At 37.8% G+C, this 17,508-nt stretch overlaps 4 protein-coding genes across 4 annotated transcripts; 1 reads left to right on the top strand and 3 right to left on the bottom strand.

The window, feature by feature from the left end:
* LOC109165652 (aspartic proteinase-like) lies at window positions 1-3,948 on the top strand. Its single transcript, XM_019314505.1, has 14 exons — window positions 1-102; window positions 509-871; window positions 1,187-1,247; window positions 1,349-1,443; window positions 1,522-1,634; window positions 1,772-1,940; window positions 2,025-2,064; window positions 2,174-2,238; window positions 2,393-2,506; window positions 2,639-2,703; window positions 2,845-2,998; window positions 3,067-3,186; window positions 3,520-3,608; window positions 3,696-3,948. The coding sequence occupies exons 2-14, from the start codon at window positions 515-517 to the stop codon at window positions 3,778-3,780; spliced, it is 1,527 nt and encodes a 508-aa protein (XP_019170050.1). The 5' UTR covers window positions 1-102; window positions 509-514; the 3' UTR covers window positions 3,781-3,948.
* Window positions 3,949-4,428: 480 nt separating this feature from the next.
* Window positions 4,429-6,282, bottom strand: LOC109165656 (B-cell receptor-associated protein 31-like). Its single transcript, XM_019314509.1, has 2 exons — window positions 5,870-6,282; window positions 4,429-4,955 (listed from the first exon to the last, which is right to left on the bottom strand). The coding sequence occupies exons 1-2, from the start codon at window positions 6,156-6,158 to the stop codon at window positions 4,573-4,575; spliced, it is 672 nt and encodes a 223-aa protein (XP_019170054.1). The 5' UTR covers window positions 6,159-6,282; the 3' UTR covers window positions 4,429-4,572.
* Window positions 6,283-6,662: 380 nt separating this feature from the next.
* Window positions 6,663-8,076, bottom strand: LOC109165654 (probable F-box protein At4g22030). Its single transcript, XM_019314508.1, has one exon. The coding sequence runs from the start codon at window positions 8,037-8,039 to the stop codon at window positions 6,786-6,788; it is 1,254 nt and encodes a 417-aa protein (XP_019170053.1). The 5' UTR covers window positions 8,040-8,076; the 3' UTR covers window positions 6,663-6,785.
* A 6,232-nt stretch (window positions 8,077-14,308) lies between these two features.
* Window positions 14,309-15,463, bottom strand: LOC109164826 (glycine-rich cell wall structural protein 1-like). The gene is made up of 2 exons (XM_019313373.1): window positions 14,656-15,463; window positions 14,309-14,571 (listed from the first exon to the last, which is right to left on the bottom strand). Exons 1-2 carry the CDS (start codon window positions 15,461-15,463, stop codon window positions 14,309-14,311), a joined length of 1,071 nt encoding a protein of 356 aa, XP_019168918.1.
* Window positions 15,464-17,508: the final 2,045 nt, after the last annotated feature.

Below are 17,508 nucleotides of genomic sequence, written 5' to 3'. Positions count from 1 at the left end.
AGCTCAAAGTTAGTTCCCCTTTTCCCTCCTCTATAGACCACGTTTACAGGCTTACACTCTTCTCCATATTCTCATAATCCTCGGTCTCTTCTCCTCCAGTAGGTGAGTAGTAATTTTGATTTGATTGATTCTTCGCCGTATTCTGATCAGATTCCATCGGAAAAACCAAAGGTTTTGGTTTGATTTTAATATGTCTCGGATATAACTTCGTTTTTGGGAATATTTTGAAAATTTGAAGGTTCTGAATCGGTGATTAAGTGAACAGAGATTATGCTTATGATTTATTGCCTTTCTGCATCTTTGTTTGTGTTGTTGCATGATGTAAATCGCCGCATGTGGTGTAGAACCGTTTTTTTTTTTTAATTTTTTTTTAAAAAATTCATAGTAAGAGATTTTCTCGAGCCTTTGAATCTGTATGTGTGCTGGAGAGTCTAATAATGTGTGGAAAAGGAACGTTGTTTTACTGTGCTTTACTGGTTGCTAATGCATAATGTATGGACTGGTACAGGTCAAGATGGGAGTGAAAGCATTACTTGTCACCCTTTTCCTTTCGTCTCTTCTATTTCCTCTATCTTTCTGCGCATCAAATGGTGGACTGGTTAGGATTTCACTCAAAAAGGTGAAACTTGATCAGGAGAACCTTCTTGCCTCCAAGAGGGGAGGGTCAATGAGAGCATCATCTATTAGAAAGTATAGCTTCCATGGTGGATTTGGGGGTTCGGAGGATGCTGAAATTGTAGCACTAAAGAACTATCTGGATGCTCAGTACTTTGGGGAGATTGGGATTGGATCTCCTCCTCAAAAAATTTCTGTCATCTTTGACACCGGAAGTTCCAACTTATGGGTGCCATCATCTAAGTGCTTGTTCTCGGTAAATCTCTCTACATCATTGCAATATGAGTGTAAGTGGGACCAACTCATTGGTCATCCGGTTGATTTTGGTAATGGTTACCAGTTAGAAAACTAAGTTCCACTCTTAGCCGGAGTGACCTATTGGCATTCTTGGTTGCTTTGAGTGGTTTGACCTATTGGCATTCTTGGTTGCTTTGAGTGGTTTGAGCTGATCAGCTAGGGGCAACCTAAACTGGTTCACCCGGGGTTTACCTACCATCAGGTAGGGGCCCTGAAAAATTTTCATGAAGTGGTTGGGGGCTTTAATTTTTCAATGCTTTGTGCTTGTTTGCAGCTTGCCTGTTACTTCCATTCCAGATATAAGTCAAGCCGATCACATACTTACAAGAGAAATGGTTTGTGTTTTGTCCTTTGCCATTAGAAATCTTGCTTAGTCTGTGAAATAAGAATAATGTTTTGTGACTTTTCATGGAACTTTGTGGCATATGTTTATCAGGAACGGCTGCTGCAATTCAATATGGGTCTGGAGCAGTATCTGGCTTCTTCAGTAATGATAATGTTCAAGTTGGTGATCTCGTCGTAAAACATCAGGTGAATTTGGGTTGTTGCTTTGGTTTCTACAATGTTATGGGTTGACATTTGAAATCTAATGGTATTTGTGTATGGCAGGACTTTATTGAGGCAACCAGAGAGCCAAGTCTGACATTTTTGGTTGCCAAGTTTGATGGTATATTGGGTCTTGGCTTCCAGGAAATTTCAGTTGGAAATGCTGTTCCAGTTTGGTATGAAAGTTTTCCTTAAAAATTCAACTACATTCACTTTATCCTTAGTAAAATACATTCTGGGATTTATATATTGTTATAGGTTTGAATTTTAGTATCCTTTTTCATTTAATTACTTGACACTTCCCATGTACAAGGTACAACATGGTTGATCAAGGTCTAGTTAATGAGCCTGTCTTCTCATTTTGGCTCAACCGGAATGCAGAAGAGGAAGACGGGGGAGAAATCGTATTTGGCGGGGTTGATCCCAACCACTACAAAGGGAAACACACCTATGTTCCAGTAACACAGAAAGGTTATTGGCAGGTAGAGGCATCTCATATCTGTTTGGTATTTCTCCGTGTTTATGTTCTGCAAATGTTGTCTAAATTTTGATTATGTTGTTGGCAGTTTGATATGGGTGATGTTCTCATCGATGGTAAACCCACAGGTATGCTATTTCCACTCTACTAGCTAGTTGACACGATAAACTGTTATTGAATAGGCTTCTTATCTGATAAAGATATATTTGCTTTGCAATTATGTCCTTTCTTGTGTAGGGTACTGTGGCCATGGATGTGCTGCGATAGCAGATTCTGGAACTTCTCTCTTAGCTGGCCCAACGGTATGTGTTGTAGCGTCAGTTCTAGCATTTTGGAGATACTGGTGCAAATGTGCTTGTTATAGTCGCATTTCAATATGATCTGTTTATAATTTCTTTGGTCCTCGTTTGTCTTTCCATTATCATCTTTCCATTATCATCTGTGCATGAGGTGCAGGCCGTGATTACCATGATCAATCATGCCATTGGAGCCTCTGGTGTAGTTAGCCAAGAATGCAAATCTGTTGTTGAAAATTATGGGCAGAGAATTGTTGATTTGCTCTTAACAGAGGTATGTCTTAATGAGTTAATGGTACTAACAACATATTTCACACTTTGTCTCGTGATCACGGCCTATGGTGCATTCTAGTTTGGAACAGTATTTGCCTCACCATATAGTCCAAGTATTTTCCAATTTTTACAGGGAAATCCAAAGAAAATATGCTCAAAAATTGGGTTATGCACTTTCGATGGAAATCATGGTGTAAGGTTAGATATAAGAACCCTCACTCCTTTCTTTACATGGGGGTGTGCAGTGATGCAGAAACTGGAGAGAGCCTCTCTCAGTCTCTCTTTTGGTGAATATAAACGAGAATTCATTACATTAATAACTTCATCATTTCTATACAGTATGGGCATCGAGAGTGTAGTAGATGAAAAAGAAGGCAGATCAGCTGGGATACGTAATTCCGAGTGTGAGACTTGTGAAATGGCTGTCTTTTGGATGCAATCGCTTCTTAGTCAGAATCATACTCAAGACCGCATACTGTCTTATGCCAACGAGGTAAATATTTTCTGCAGTAGGCTAGTTGTGATCATCAGCTCCCTTCTGATGTTCATATAAAACTGCAGTTTTGTGACCGGCTGCCAAGCCCGTTGGGTGAATCAGCTGTCGATTGTGGAAGCCTTTCTTCAATGCCTAGCGTTTCCTTCACAATTGGCAAAAAACTCTTCGAACTCTCCCCTGATGAGGTATGGTCCCAACAATACATCCATTATATGATCATTGTAGTGTGCATATTAGACATGGTGTTACCTAGTAACCTAGAACAAGAACTAGGAGCAGTTCCTAAAACAGTGTTATCAAGTCAATTATGTTATACCTGACTACCCGAGTAACCTAGAATGAGAGTTAGGAGCAGTTATTAAACATCAATATGCAAGCCAAGAAAGAACTCAGCGGGTTTCTTCTACTTGCATGCATGGCTGATTATAAACATTTTCTAACATCTACATGCACGCTGCCATTCTTGCTCGACAAGCAAGAGTATACTAAACTTTGGTCATTGCTTGTTTCATGACCAGTACATACTCAAGGTGGGCGTTGGTCGTGCTGCACAATGCATAAGCGGGTTTACAGCCTTGGATATCCCTCCTCCTCGCGGACCTCTCTGGTAATGCTATTATCATATCTGTGAAATTGAATCGTCTCGAATTGTGGTTGGCAACTGCTGAAACGAAACGAAACTCCTTTGATGCAGGATCTTGGGAGATGTTTTCATGGGGCGGTATCACACAGTGTTTGATCATGGCAACCTGCGGGTCGGATTTGCTGAAGCTGCCTAATCGCCTTTCAATTTCAGTGTCTAAGTATGACTTTGTCAAAGTAGATCATCCCTGTAAACAGTAAACCTCTACTTACTTTAGACCATCACTGTGAAAATGTTTCTTTTAATGGTGTGACTTTTACTGAGTACTTAGAATTATAATAACTGAAGGTTAATCTCTTTTCTACTCTTATAATTTCTAACACGTTAAGGGGACACAACGGACCAAATCTCCAGAAAATTATTTAATAAAACAAGAAAAATGGGAATCTCTTTCCTGTCTTGTCTTTCTCCTGCTGAGCTGAGTTATGTTACTTTTTTCAATTTAAGAATATTCCGATTTCTTTGAAATTATTGGTTCACGTCAAATTTAGTAAACCATTGTCCCCATTCAGAGCTCTCTTGTCGACTCTAATTTTGATGACACCATTTTTTATTACTAGTGTTTTAACCTTCTTTTCCCACAAAGATGGCAAAAATTTAGTAAACCATTGTCCCCATTCAGAGCTCTCTTGTCGACTCTAATTTTGATGACACCATTTTTTATTACTAGTGTTTTAACCTTCTTTTCCCACAAAGATGGCAAAATTCCTCGACGGGATTGTTAGCCTTTTTTTTAACCATAGAGTAGAGTATTTTAGTGGTTTTCTTTCTATTTACCACATTCTGAATCTGAACCTTAGAATCTGTATAAAAGAGCAGTAAAAACGAATGTGCAAATGACATAACATTTGAACAGCGACTTTGTCACAAACCTCATCTCTGAGGGGTAAAATCTGGACACCAACAGGCATGGTTGGTTACTTAATCCTTAGGAAACCTTCTTGCTATCTGAATGTGACAACTTTCTATCCAGTGACTGTAACTGACTTCTCAGGTGTTGATTTTCTTCCAGTAACCGGTCATATTCAAGGAGAAATCCTTCCGATTGCTTTTTCAGGGCGATCGCGTTGGCTTCAGAGCTGCTCGCTTCCTTGCTCTTCTCCTCCACCTCTGACTCCAGCTGCTTAATCCTCTCACGCAATGAACTCGCCTGTTCCTCGAGGGATTTGATCTCCTCCGAGATTCCAGCCTTCCCTTCGTCAATGGCCCGGTTTTGCTTTTTCACTGCTTCCATCGTCTTCCTTCTCATGCGAAGCTCTCTGATGTAATGGTGAAGCCTATCAATCATTAGTCCAAGGAAGAGCGAGAATCCTGCAGATCAATTCATCAACATGATTCAGACGCAAATGGGAATAGCAGCCAAGAATATGAAAGAGCAGAGCCTGGAATCTAGTTAGATAAGTAAACCAATATGAATGAATCATACTTAAAGTGGAGACCTACACCCTGACAAGGAGTAAATGATAGTATGGAAACGCAGAAGAGCAAGTGGGCACTAACAGATAATTGCACCGACTTGTATAATTGTATATATCCATCAATGCTGATTAAACAAATGATTTGCAGAACAATGAAAGGCCTATTCTGTCAAGTCTCTCGATTCCTTAGTGCAAACAGTGATAATGATAGAACTAAGCACTTTTTTCTTATTTGATTTGATTCTATGGTTTAATACAAGTTACAACTGTTATGTTAATTGATCCAACATTCCAAATTCATACAAATGGTCAATTTGAAAACTGATAAAAGGTAATAAATTAGAACTAGAGAAATCATCTGATTACAGAAATGCACATATTTGAATTCAGCAATGAAAATAGGAAGACTTGGAGTTAGTTCCTTAAATGGAAACTTGGCTTGCACTAACAAATTTTCCTTTACAGCTCCAAGCAAATCAGAGCTCAGATATAGTGTGAATCAACTCATGCTGATCTGAATCATTTATTTTTAGGGTTTGGCTAGATTCTGTTGCAGCTATCACTAGCTCGATTTTCATGTCGCTTAATTCAAAGCTTAACACAATCATAAATTTTCAGGCACTATAATGTACTGTAACATTCAAGCAAGTATACTGACTTAGTTTCTGCATCAAAAACTTACGAACTTCAATTCCTAATCAAATTTCAATGATCCTAAATTAAATTGAAGCAATCATTCATGATCCAACATCTCATCACAGCTAAGGAGGGATAAGTATAAACCGAAAGCGAAAAGGACGAATTTACCCATGAGAGAAGCTTCGAGAAGATGTTGAGCCAATAGAATCTGATCGGTGGGGGTTATATCGCCGCCTTCGTCCTCGATCCACCGGTTGCGAAGCGAAATCACATTGTAGATGGTGGAGAGCATGACGACGAAGACGGTTCCGGCGACGGTCTTAACGACGATGGAGCCGCGGCCGCGTTTGACTCTGTCAAGGCCCAATATCACCAGCTTGCGAAGCGGAGTTCTGAAGACGAAAATTCCGATCAGTGCCATCTCGGCGAATATTAGAGGGAAGAGCAGCTGAATCATGATGCTTCGCAACTGCAATTATTGAACGGCTGAGATTTGAGGATAGCAGGGAGTGCGTGATTGAAGGAGTGGAGAAGTGTTGAGAGCTCAGTTTGGAAATGAGGAAGGATAAGAGAAGAAGACGAGGGAAGTAGTTGTAGAGATGTACATCTTGGAATTTCTCGTATTTGCTCTTAAGTCCCTGTTGTTTTCCAAAATTGCAGAAACTGAATTATTATTATTTTTTAATTTCCTTTTTGTAATCCCGGAACATATTTTGAACCTTGTAAACTTGTTCGAAAATTCATGAGAAAGTAAATCAAGTTAATCCAGTTTCAGGACTCAATACTAATATTGAAAAAATCGCTAGACACCTAGGCGTCTGGGGACCGTCTAGAACACCTAGAGCGCCTAGGCACGTCTATGGCGCGATTTTTGCAACACTGCTCAATATTAAACGGTACAGTTTAACATAGGGAGTAATCTATAAAATTTAAAATTTGAAAAATATATTATATGAATCCATAAAGTTTAAAAATCATTAATTATAATAATTTCAATTTTTAATGTACAATTAATAGGGTTATGATATCCATCATTGGTACAAATTAAAGAATGAATGAATGAATTGAATGTCATATATATATCTCAGAAAAGCTTGCTTGCGAATTCGTCAATCTCTTCATTATTCTGCAGCGATCGTGATTTGGCAGCAAGATCTTTGAGCTCCGACAGACTCCTTCCCAGCTTCAACGCCACCTTCATTTCAAACAATTCCCCGTTTTCTCTTCTCTGCAAATCTTTTTCTTCAATGTTTGAATCAATGGAGTCTTGAACCAGCTTAAAGAAACCCGCATTGCTGCGATACATCTCGAACACCATCCCCACTTGTCCGCCGTGCTGTAACGTGTTAACGACGGCGGCTAATGCTCCGGCGGCCACTCCCACGACCGCCGCCGCCCAAGAGGCGGAGGGCCCTGCTAATGACGCTCCAACGGCGGCTAGGCCGGTTAGTACCGGCCCTGAGATGGCGAGAGCTTTGTTCAGTTTCAAGGCTTTCTTTCCCAGGCGTAAATAGTCTTCTCTGTCTTTTATCTTCATCACTTTGATTACTTCTCTCATGTCTTCCTCTAATTCCCCGTTCCAATCGTTACCGGTCCCGCGGATTTGGGTTGGCTGCCGGCGCGGCTGATCCGGCCACCACACGGCCGGCGCGACGGCGGCCGGGAACTTCTCGAGCATGGCGCCGAGGAGGGGGAGAGGGTAGGCCTTATCAAGCGCCAAAACTCTCTGCATGGCTTCTGAAACGTCGCCGTTTGTGGGGTGGCCGGCGGATAAGGTTGTTTGGATTTGGCTATGGAGATTCCTGAACAGCCTCGCCGCGTTCCGCTGCTCTTCCGCCAGCTGTGACGGCTGAATTTTGTTCATAACCACCAGCATCCCCGTCGCGGATAAGTAGAGCAAAGTGGACGACAGTTTAAGCGCGGGTAACGCCGGCCCGGCGGCCGAGATTCCCGCCATAGTAGCGGCGGCGAGAATGAGGCCGTTGACGGAGGTTAATAGCAGGCTGTTCCAGTTATTTCTCTGCTCACAAACGTTGCTGTGCATCTCCGCCCTATCCGCCACCGCCTCCAAGATCGCGTAAAGCTTAGCGACGACCAATGGATCTGCTGGCTTCTTCTCGGACGGGTCCGAGGTTTTGGTCGTGTACCCGCTTCCGAACTCGATTTCCTCCATGAATCTTCTTGTTCGGAGGATCGGAAGGGAGAGAGAGAGATTGGTTTTATGGATTTTCGGGAAATTCAAGGCGGCGTTTATTGTCTTTCTCCGGGTAGTCGAGCCCCCCGCCGCCGCCGTTGCTGATGATGAATTCCATAAGGTTGAAGCTTGAAGGGTAGCCATGATTTTGGAGATTTAAGATTGATCTGTTCTTTTCGTTGTGGTCTTGGATAATTGGATGCCATATTTATAAGAGATTCTTGAGAAGGGAATTTAGGACTTGACCAAACATTAAACACTGAACTTGAATTATTCAACCGTAAGTATTGAATCAGTACATGTCTGATTAAGTCTATTTCACTTTTTGACATTACGAGCATATATAACTTAATGGTTTATTAGTCAGTATTTAGGAGAAGAGGTCAATGTTCAAACCTCAATGATGATAAATATTTGATTCTGTCACATAATTTACATCATCTTAAATGCTCTTTCGGGAAGAGATCTGAGGGATCTATAGAGTTGTGATTCAATCTTTTAGGAGAAGAAGTCTTTCACTTTTGTTCATGGTGAGTATAAGAAAACAAGTTTGATTTTTATCAACACATTTTCAGTCGATTTTATGGTACAAAAATATTTTAGTGCGAATTTTTCTGTAATCCACTTTTTTTTTTTCACTTGGCTTATTTAATTAGTCTACTTGTTGACTTTCAACATAGGGTACCTAACGGCTAATGAAATTATATTGAAACGGCCAACCCAAGGCAACGTAGCGGTCTTACTCCTCTACTATTCATGACTCGGTCTCTCAAATAACATTTTCATTCCCTTATAAAATACAAAATAATGATTTCAATATTTCAATTATTGATGTGAACACTATTCATCTTTTAATTTGTCATGAGGTGATGGCAATTTTAATAATTTTATTTTTCTGACCAATTTTAATAATGTTGTGAGTTCGAGCTTCAATGGAAGCGTTATTGGCTATTTGTGCTTCAGTAGGTTGAGAAAGTAGATATGAACAAATACTACATTGTAATAGAGTCAGTATCATTCCAAAAAAAAAAAATCAAGAGTTTAATAGTTTAAAATTGTAAGTTATAATTTTGTATGTATATCGATGGATAGGTTTTACACATGTAATGCAAAGGCAATTGAGTTTAGTAGTCTCTATTACGCCCATCTACCGTGAAAGTAAAAGGTCAATAATGTTCAAGTCAACAATATACGAAGCAATTGATTAATTGAAGAATTGAAATTACTATTATATATAAATATACGAATAGAAATCGCTAATTTTTCATACTTTTGATAAAAACCGAACTTACACTTGTTATTATATAATAAGAATTTAAGCGTGGTGTAATTAATCAAGAGTTTTATGTATAGTACTTTAATTTTTAAAGTGATACTCCGAAGATTTTAAGTAAGTGCAATGATGGGTTTTACACATCATGCAAAGGTGACCGAATTTATTAGTGACTTGTGTTAACCCATATCTATTGAAAAGGTCTGTTTAAATGTTTAATCACTACATCAAGAATGATCGGCAATATAGTAAGTAAACTCAACAAGATTATAATTTCACAGTTGATTTTATGAGTTTCGCTTTCACAATGAAGAGAACACAAAGCCAGCTTCAATGGAATCAAAACGTTGATAAGAAAATATGAGAGACAAAATTAGTGTATGTATGTATGTTAACCAATATAATTTGTACTCATGAAATTATATTTTTCTTATGTATATCATTGGTAAAACACTTTATATAATTTTATCAATCATATAATAAGCCGTAGCTTTGAATATTAAAACCAACAACTAAACTAGCACACTTATAATGAATTTTTTTTTTTTTGAAATATAAAAAGTATAGATCAGACCGTAGAAAGCCAACTAAAGCGGCACGTACGTAACTACGTATAGCACGAAGAGGCTTGAAACGCAGGCAATAGGGGTTGAATGCAGCGGCGACCGGCGACCGGAGGGGAGTGTTCACATTCAGGAGCGGCCGGCATTATATTTTGAACGCCGCGCTTAGTGAAACATATGAAAATTCTTGGATAGATATTGACAACACCCATACAATGCGGACTAATATCAAACACTTTGAAGGCGATCACGTTTCAACTTTATTCTGCAGAAATTAAGATCCAAACATATATGATTTTTTTTTTTTCGAGTGACAATGGAAATTTGCAGTCACAATTAATTATATGGTGTGTATTGGATAAAATCTCTTTTTGTTACCTACTGAGCAAAGGAGTACAGGAATAAATCAGCTTGGTTGCCAATATAGTTGATCATTTTTTTTTTTGAAAGGATAGTTGATCACTTGATCAACTCAAACTAATTTTTGAGTTGGTAACTATTTGGTTCAAAAGTGTTGATTAACCAAACTACATGTGGATGTATATATGTTTTAATTTTTATAATTCATAAATAATACTATTAAATTAGTTTTTTTTTTTTTTCAAAATTGACCATTTATGTATTGATGTAATGACTGTTTTGTTGTGTGAAATTATAAAATTATAAAATTTAAGGTTTTTAAAATTGGAGTAATTAAAATATTTGATAAGTCGACCAATTAACAAAAAAGAATAAAAATCAAATTGATTAATTTGTAAATATAAAATTTAGTTGGATTGATGATTAAAGCATTTAGAAATTTTAACTAATTCAATTCTATTATTAATCAAATTAACTGAATAAACACCCCTATCCTTTTTTGCAGTCATGCTCAATATTGTTGAAAATTGCTTTCTTGTTGTGGCTAATGAAAGAGGGGCAAACCTTCCATTCGTTGCACATATAGGGTTCACTAGATTATATTTAAAAAAAAAAAAAAAAAAACACTTCACTAGTTCACTAACATATATGACTTAACTTCAATCTTGGGGAAAGGTATGTGCCCAATTGTCCAAGTGTGTGCATTATATGTGTTATCTATGCATTGAGAATTTTATTATTTGAAAAATATTTTAGAATGTTTTTTGTTTTGTTTTGTTTTTTTTTTTTAAATTTTTTTTATTTTATAAATGTAGAGTATTTCATGACATTATAAACAATATTAAAATATTTTGTAAAATTAAATCTATAACATTTTATTAAGTAAATCATGTCCATTCACTAATGATGTGAAAACTATATATACATGTTAAATATGTGTAGTTCAATTAAGAGTTAGATTAGTCTCATCACTTTAATATACATTATCATCACTTTAGTATATAAAAATTAATATAAAATATATAAAATAATATTTATTTTTTGTAAATCAACAAAATTTTGAAATATAAGTAATGTTAAAAAATAAGAATTCTCGTAAAAAAATATTGTATTTCTTTATTATTATAAAACTATAGATACACAAAAATCATCAATGGTGCTGATAGGGCTATGGGACCCAGCCCCTACAATCTCTAACTTAAAAATATAAGTACCAACCACCCAAGTTTTTAAAATTTAATGTATTAAAAGTATTAAAATTTCATGTATTAAAAGTACTGTTGCAAAAATCGATCTAGGCGCTCCTCCACCGTGGCGATCGGCCGCCTAGTGCCTAACTCGGTCGACTTGGCCGCCTAAACAGCCGACTAGCGTCTAACTTAGTTGAGTTAACTCGTCTATTTTGGTCGAGTTAACCCGATTAGCTCAACCTTGCTAATTTTTTTTTCATTATATATATATATATATATATATATATATATATATATATATATACTAGTTTTTTCTATGCGCTTTGCGCGAAAATTTGTGCCCAATGTCTTAACTAGATTAGTAAATTATTTTCAAATAAATGAATTGCATTTGTGAAGTTTTTTTTTTTTTTTTTTTTTTTTTTTTTTTTTTGATGAAGTTTCATAAATATTCACGTAAAATGTATTTTGTTGATGTTGAATTGAAGTAGATAATTAAGATGAATGGAGTAATGCTAGCTTAAACCATGTGATGTAAAATTTGCTGAAGTTTTCATAGACCGGCAGTGATTAGGTATTCAAGGAAAGGTTTGGAACCGAAATTCACATAACATACCAACTTTCTTAATTTCTTTTTTTTGATAATGATCATGAAAATACATTTTTCATTGATTAATTAAGTAAATTAGTCTCTTACGGTAGATTTTTGTTCGTTGATATCCATTTTTTGGGGACCTGTTTTTATGAACAGCAGGAAACTGCAAGATTGCTGCACAAATAAACAAGTGAGATTGCAAATGAATAATTAATACAATATGTTACTAAAATAAAAAAGTGACTGTAACTGTAAAACGAAAATTCTGATTTTTTACTTCAGTTTTCATGGAAGAAAATGACATTCTAATTGCATACGAGTCTGGCATTAACTCTGTTACATTTCATATTTAATCAACATTGAATATGTTTTGGCTTATTAATAAAAAGCAGTGTGTCCAAAGTGGCTTATTAGTTCCATGAAATAAAATCAGTTTAGTGGTTTTTTTTTTCTGAAAGTAACTAGCTCTATTACATTGTAGTATCTATTCATATACTTTCTCAACCTACTGAAACACAAAGAACCAATAACGCCTCCACTAAGGCTTGAACTCATAATCTTCCAAATGGAAGTCCAACCCGGATACCATTAGACCACATAGTCCTAGTAGTTTTTTATGGTTTTGTTATTGTAATATGTTAACTAATCTAGAGTAATAGGTTGAATGGCCTGATGGATTGCCAAGGCTATCACCCGCTGGTAACACAGGAAGCATATGATATGAGTCATAGACGAAAAGAGAAAGATAGAACTTATATATTGATAGAAAAATGTGTGATGTAAAGATTACAATGGAACTTAGTATTTATACGCTTACTAAGGGAATTCAAAACACTCCCAAAAGTCTCCCAGAAATATATAAAGAAGGGAAACTCGCGCTTTTAGCCCCTTAATTGTTTTACTTTTAGAGATTTGGTCCCTCTTAATTGATTTGAACAAATTTAGTCTTTCAATTATCTATAATGCATCACATTTAGTCCCTATGTTATATAGTTATAAATTTTGTTTATATATTTTTTTTCATAAGATTGTATTCATCAATTATTTTACACCATTAAATTTCCTTTCTCTCCCCTTCTAAGTTCTAACATATGTCAGCTAGCCCATCTTCATTTGATTTGCAAGAACTCATTCTTTTTCTATCCGCGCATGACGTAAACCGAGCAGACGAAGATGAAGAGAAAGCATTTGCAGCAGCAACTCGTCAAGGATTTCTTGGGCTGGTATGATCTAGGGACGTTGCGGCGGTGAGGAGGCGGCATGGCTCTTGATGGATTTAATTACTCGGGGTAGACCCGAATCACTAAACCTAATAAATGATGAATAGGAAAAGGCAAAGAATATGTATGTCACGGAGACAACTTTCGTATTGATAAGCTTTTATAGGAAAATTACAAAATGAATGTAGTAACAAGACAAGATTTAGGTGTCCTAACAAGACAAGAGCATGCCCGGCCCTCTTATACTAGCTAATCCTCCCAAGTCCCAACTGCCCCACAAGAATAGGGTGGGCGTTTGGATCACGGTTTGACCGAGTCACGCGGGCACGCCCGAGGCCTAGGACGGCCTTCTCACGTGGCGGCCCCCACGGGTTACTCCGTCTGGCCAAGGTCCACCACGAGGTCGACGCCGAGGTCAACCCCAACCGAGGCCGACACCGAGTTTGAGCTCGATTTTGACATTGAATTTGACCTATTTAATACTTTTGATTTAAAATTCAAACTACTTTGTTTTACCTATACATAATTAATAGAAATCTTTTAGGAATTTTGAGTTTAAAATTTTAATTTCTAATTGTTATTTTTATATATTACTCCATGTGTATATATATATATATATATATATATATATATATATATATATATATATATATATATATATATATATATATATATATTATATGGCTCGCGAGAGGTTCGACGAGTCACGAGCATAGAATATCTAGGTTCGGCTCGAGCTCGATTACTAAAAGAGTCGTTCGAGTTCGGCTCGAGCTCGAGCTGAGCTTTGACCGAGCCGCTCGCTAGCTGCTCGGCTCATTTACACCCCTAGTAGTAACAAGAGACATGTTGTACTGTTTTTTTGGCTGATAGAGGGACTACTAAAAGAGTGCATTAAGTAAGTTTTAATTATTATGTCTTTTCATCAATTATTTAAATAAAAAAAAAAAAAAAAAAAAAGATAAGTCCTAGAAAGATCATGCTTGATGGAATCGATCAAGTGTGTTAAAACAAACAATTTATTGTAAAATAAGTTTTATTTTTATTTATGAAAACAAATGATATTGTGGAGAGAGGGTAGAAATAATGCATCTAAATGCATCTTTAATTTACTAACATGCATTTGTATGCAAGCTGAGAGAGAAAAGAGTTTGCTTCATTTTTGAAGCTTAAGGCCTTTGCAACATTGCTTATGAAGGATTGGAGTAACTTTTAGGGTTTTGCACTGTTTTCAGCTTCGCCGCCGGCGCCGGCACCGATGCCGAAACCAAATCCAATACCCATACCAAAGCCCATGCCTACGCCGCCGCCATTTTTGCCACTGCCATTGCCGTATGTGTTGTCTATACTTCCACCGAAACCACTGCCTTCACCATGCCCGTAACCTTCACCGTAACCATTATCATTGTTGCCACCGCCGCCACCGCCACCACCACCTCCTCCTCCGCCACCGGAAGTGTTTCCTTCTTGGCTTCCTGCGCCATAACCACTGCCATGGCCGGAGCCTCCGGCGGAACCACCTTCTCCTCCTCCTCCTCCTCCTTCACCCCCACCTCCACCTCCACCACTGCCACCGAATCCACCACCCATTCCAAAACCACTGCCATGACCATAACCACCATTTGAACCAAAACCTCCACCTCCACCTCCTCCTCCTCCTCCCCCACCACCTCCACCACTTTCTCCCACACCAAAACCAGCACCAAAGCCACTACCATGACCGAACCCTCCTCCAGACCCGGTACCACCACCTCCGCCTCCTCCTCCTCCTCCACCGCCACCTCCACCGTTGTGTCCTCCAAAACCTGCCCCCGCACCAAATCCTCTGCCACTTCCATACCCCGAACCATCCACATTGCTACCATCTCCGCCTCCTGACCCCCCTCCACCGCCACCACCACCGCCATCAACACCAACCCCAGCTCCAAAACCTTCGCCGTGACCTGAACCACTACCCCCATTTCCATTACCACCACCACCCCCTCCTCCTCCTCCTCCACCACCTCCAAAGGCGCCGCCACCTTTGCGTCCTCCAAAACCTGCGCCTGAACCAAATCCTCTTCCACTTCCATACCCCGAACCATCCACATTGCCGCCACCTCCACCACCTGACCCCCCACCACCTCCACCGCCACCTCCGTCTACACCAACCCCAGCTCCAAAACCTTCACCATGTCCTGAACCACTACCCCCATTTCCATTACCACCTCCCCCTCCACCTCCACCACCGCCGCCACCCCCTCCTCCCCCTCTGAAAAAGCTTTTGCACCCACGCCAACCACCATTGTTACAGAAGCCATCATCACCCTCTCCATAATAACCTGCTTCAGTCATCTCAATGGCAATGCTCAGAGCAAGAAGAGCCATGCACAGAAAGTGAATACAAATAGACATGACTGAAATTATCTTCAAAAACCAAGCAAAAGCTCTCTCTCTCTCTCTCTCTCTCTCTCTCTCTCTCTCTCTCTCTCTCTCTCTCTCTCTCTCTCTGCTATACCTCTTTGACTTGAGAGCTTTCACTTTCTTGGTCTTTTTCCCTGAAAATCCTCCCCTATTTATAGCCCACCACTCCTCATGCAATCATATTATTGGTCATCTGATTAGTGCATGTGTATAAAATAAAATGTTCTTAGAATTGACAGATCTCTAGCCATATACTTAAATACAATTTCATTATTTATATTCACAATAATTCAATTTGGCAATGGTTCAAAGAGTCGAGTCTAGCATCATGTCATTCAAACATAGCATTGACTGGTGTAGAATGAAATAAATTTATGTCTTTTTGTAGTTTTTGATGTAATAATAACCGTTTGATTCTAACAAATTAATATCAAAGCAAGTCACAGGGAGGAGGTCGAATTAATCCCACATGCTGTGAGGCAGAAACTTAGAGAGCCGAGTCCAGCATAGCTGTTTTTGACATAATGGTATCAAAGCACGTTATGAGCCAGAGGTTGAATCCCACATACTGTGTGGCAAAGGCTCGGAGAGGCGAGTCCAACATCGTGGTAAGCTCTTTGAGAAATTTTATAAAAGGTGTAGTTGGAACTTTAATTTGTTAAGTTTGATTCGAATCCAATCATTCATGTCTGCCAAAAGAAATCCCAGAAATAATGCTAGCAGACCAAATAGAATTTTCCTTCATGATTAAAGAAGACCTATTCCTTTCTGATGGGAAGGGAAGAAATATATACATACATGCATGTGATCAGGTTGTACATTTGATGATATAATATGTAAATGAAGTAGTGGAGTTGGTGACTATATATATTTTCAATTTTGTAATATACACTATGAGTTTTGTAATGAGCAAACTTTGGGATTGTTATGAAATCCAGGTGTCATTCTGGTCTATCTGTCAAATCTTGTCCTTCTAAAGTTAATGATTTCCCATTCACAGATATAATAATAATAATAATAATAATAATAATAATAATAATAATAATAATAATAATAAATAAATAAATAAATAATAATGAGATAATATAGATCAATACCAGTTTGAATTATTTAACTATTAAAATTTACTTAATTAAGTTATCTGTTTAAAAATGTACTCTGAACAATTCTCTGAGTACTAAAACATTTACCTAATTAGATCCTCTATTACGATTATCGTGAGAAATCTAGGGGCAAACTTGTCTTTTCTTCCCCTCGGAGCTTTGGATAAGTTAACTTAAGGGCAAAAACAAGTCAAAGTCCACAAATACATGGTCAAGATACATCTCAAACCCTCCATTCCTCTTTGCAATTCCTAGTACAAATAAACGATCAGTCTTTAATTTGGAGTGGCAGAAATCATGGGTTACATACTGACAAAAAGAGGTTGATTCGAGTCATGGAAGATGAAGAAAAGACAAGTTTGCTCCTCGATTTGACGATCCGCTGACAGAAATGATAACAAAGGACCTAATTAGGTAACATTTTACTACTCAGGAGATTTTATAAAGTAAATTTTTAAACAGATCAGAGGACCTAATTAAGTAAATGTTAATAGTTAAGACTTAAGACACTCCAAATAGTATTAACTCTATAATATATACTTGATAAACTATGTTCAATTGATTGTTTGCATAATCTAATCAAGATTTTTTCACGATATGATGCATTATATATATATATATGTACTAACTACATATGTAACAGTGATTATATATATTCAAGAAAACTAAAATGAGTACTGCCCTATTCAAACTGATCATGCAGCCCATGTGAAGAACTAATGATATATGAATAATTGTTTCAAAAAAATGATATATGAATAATAAAACGATTTGTTTTGTAGTGGTGCTTTTTGGTGTAGTGGAAGTCAGATGGATACTTGAATTGTACCTGTAGCAATGAACAAATCCTGCAGGTATTAATTGCCACCCATAATGTCACCAATGGTCCAACATCTCAGTAAATCA

This window comes from Ipomoea nil, unplaced genomic scaffold (assembly GCF_001879475.1).
Source record: "Ipomoea nil cultivar Tokyo-kokei standard unplaced genomic scaffold, Asagao_1.1 scaffold3069, whole genome shotgun sequence".
Classification (NCBI taxonomy): domain Eukaryota; kingdom Viridiplantae; phylum Streptophyta; class Magnoliopsida; order Solanales; family Convolvulaceae; genus Ipomoea; species Ipomoea nil.
Note: the sequence above shows the minus strand (reverse complement) of the source record. Positions and strands in the feature narration are given on the sequence as shown.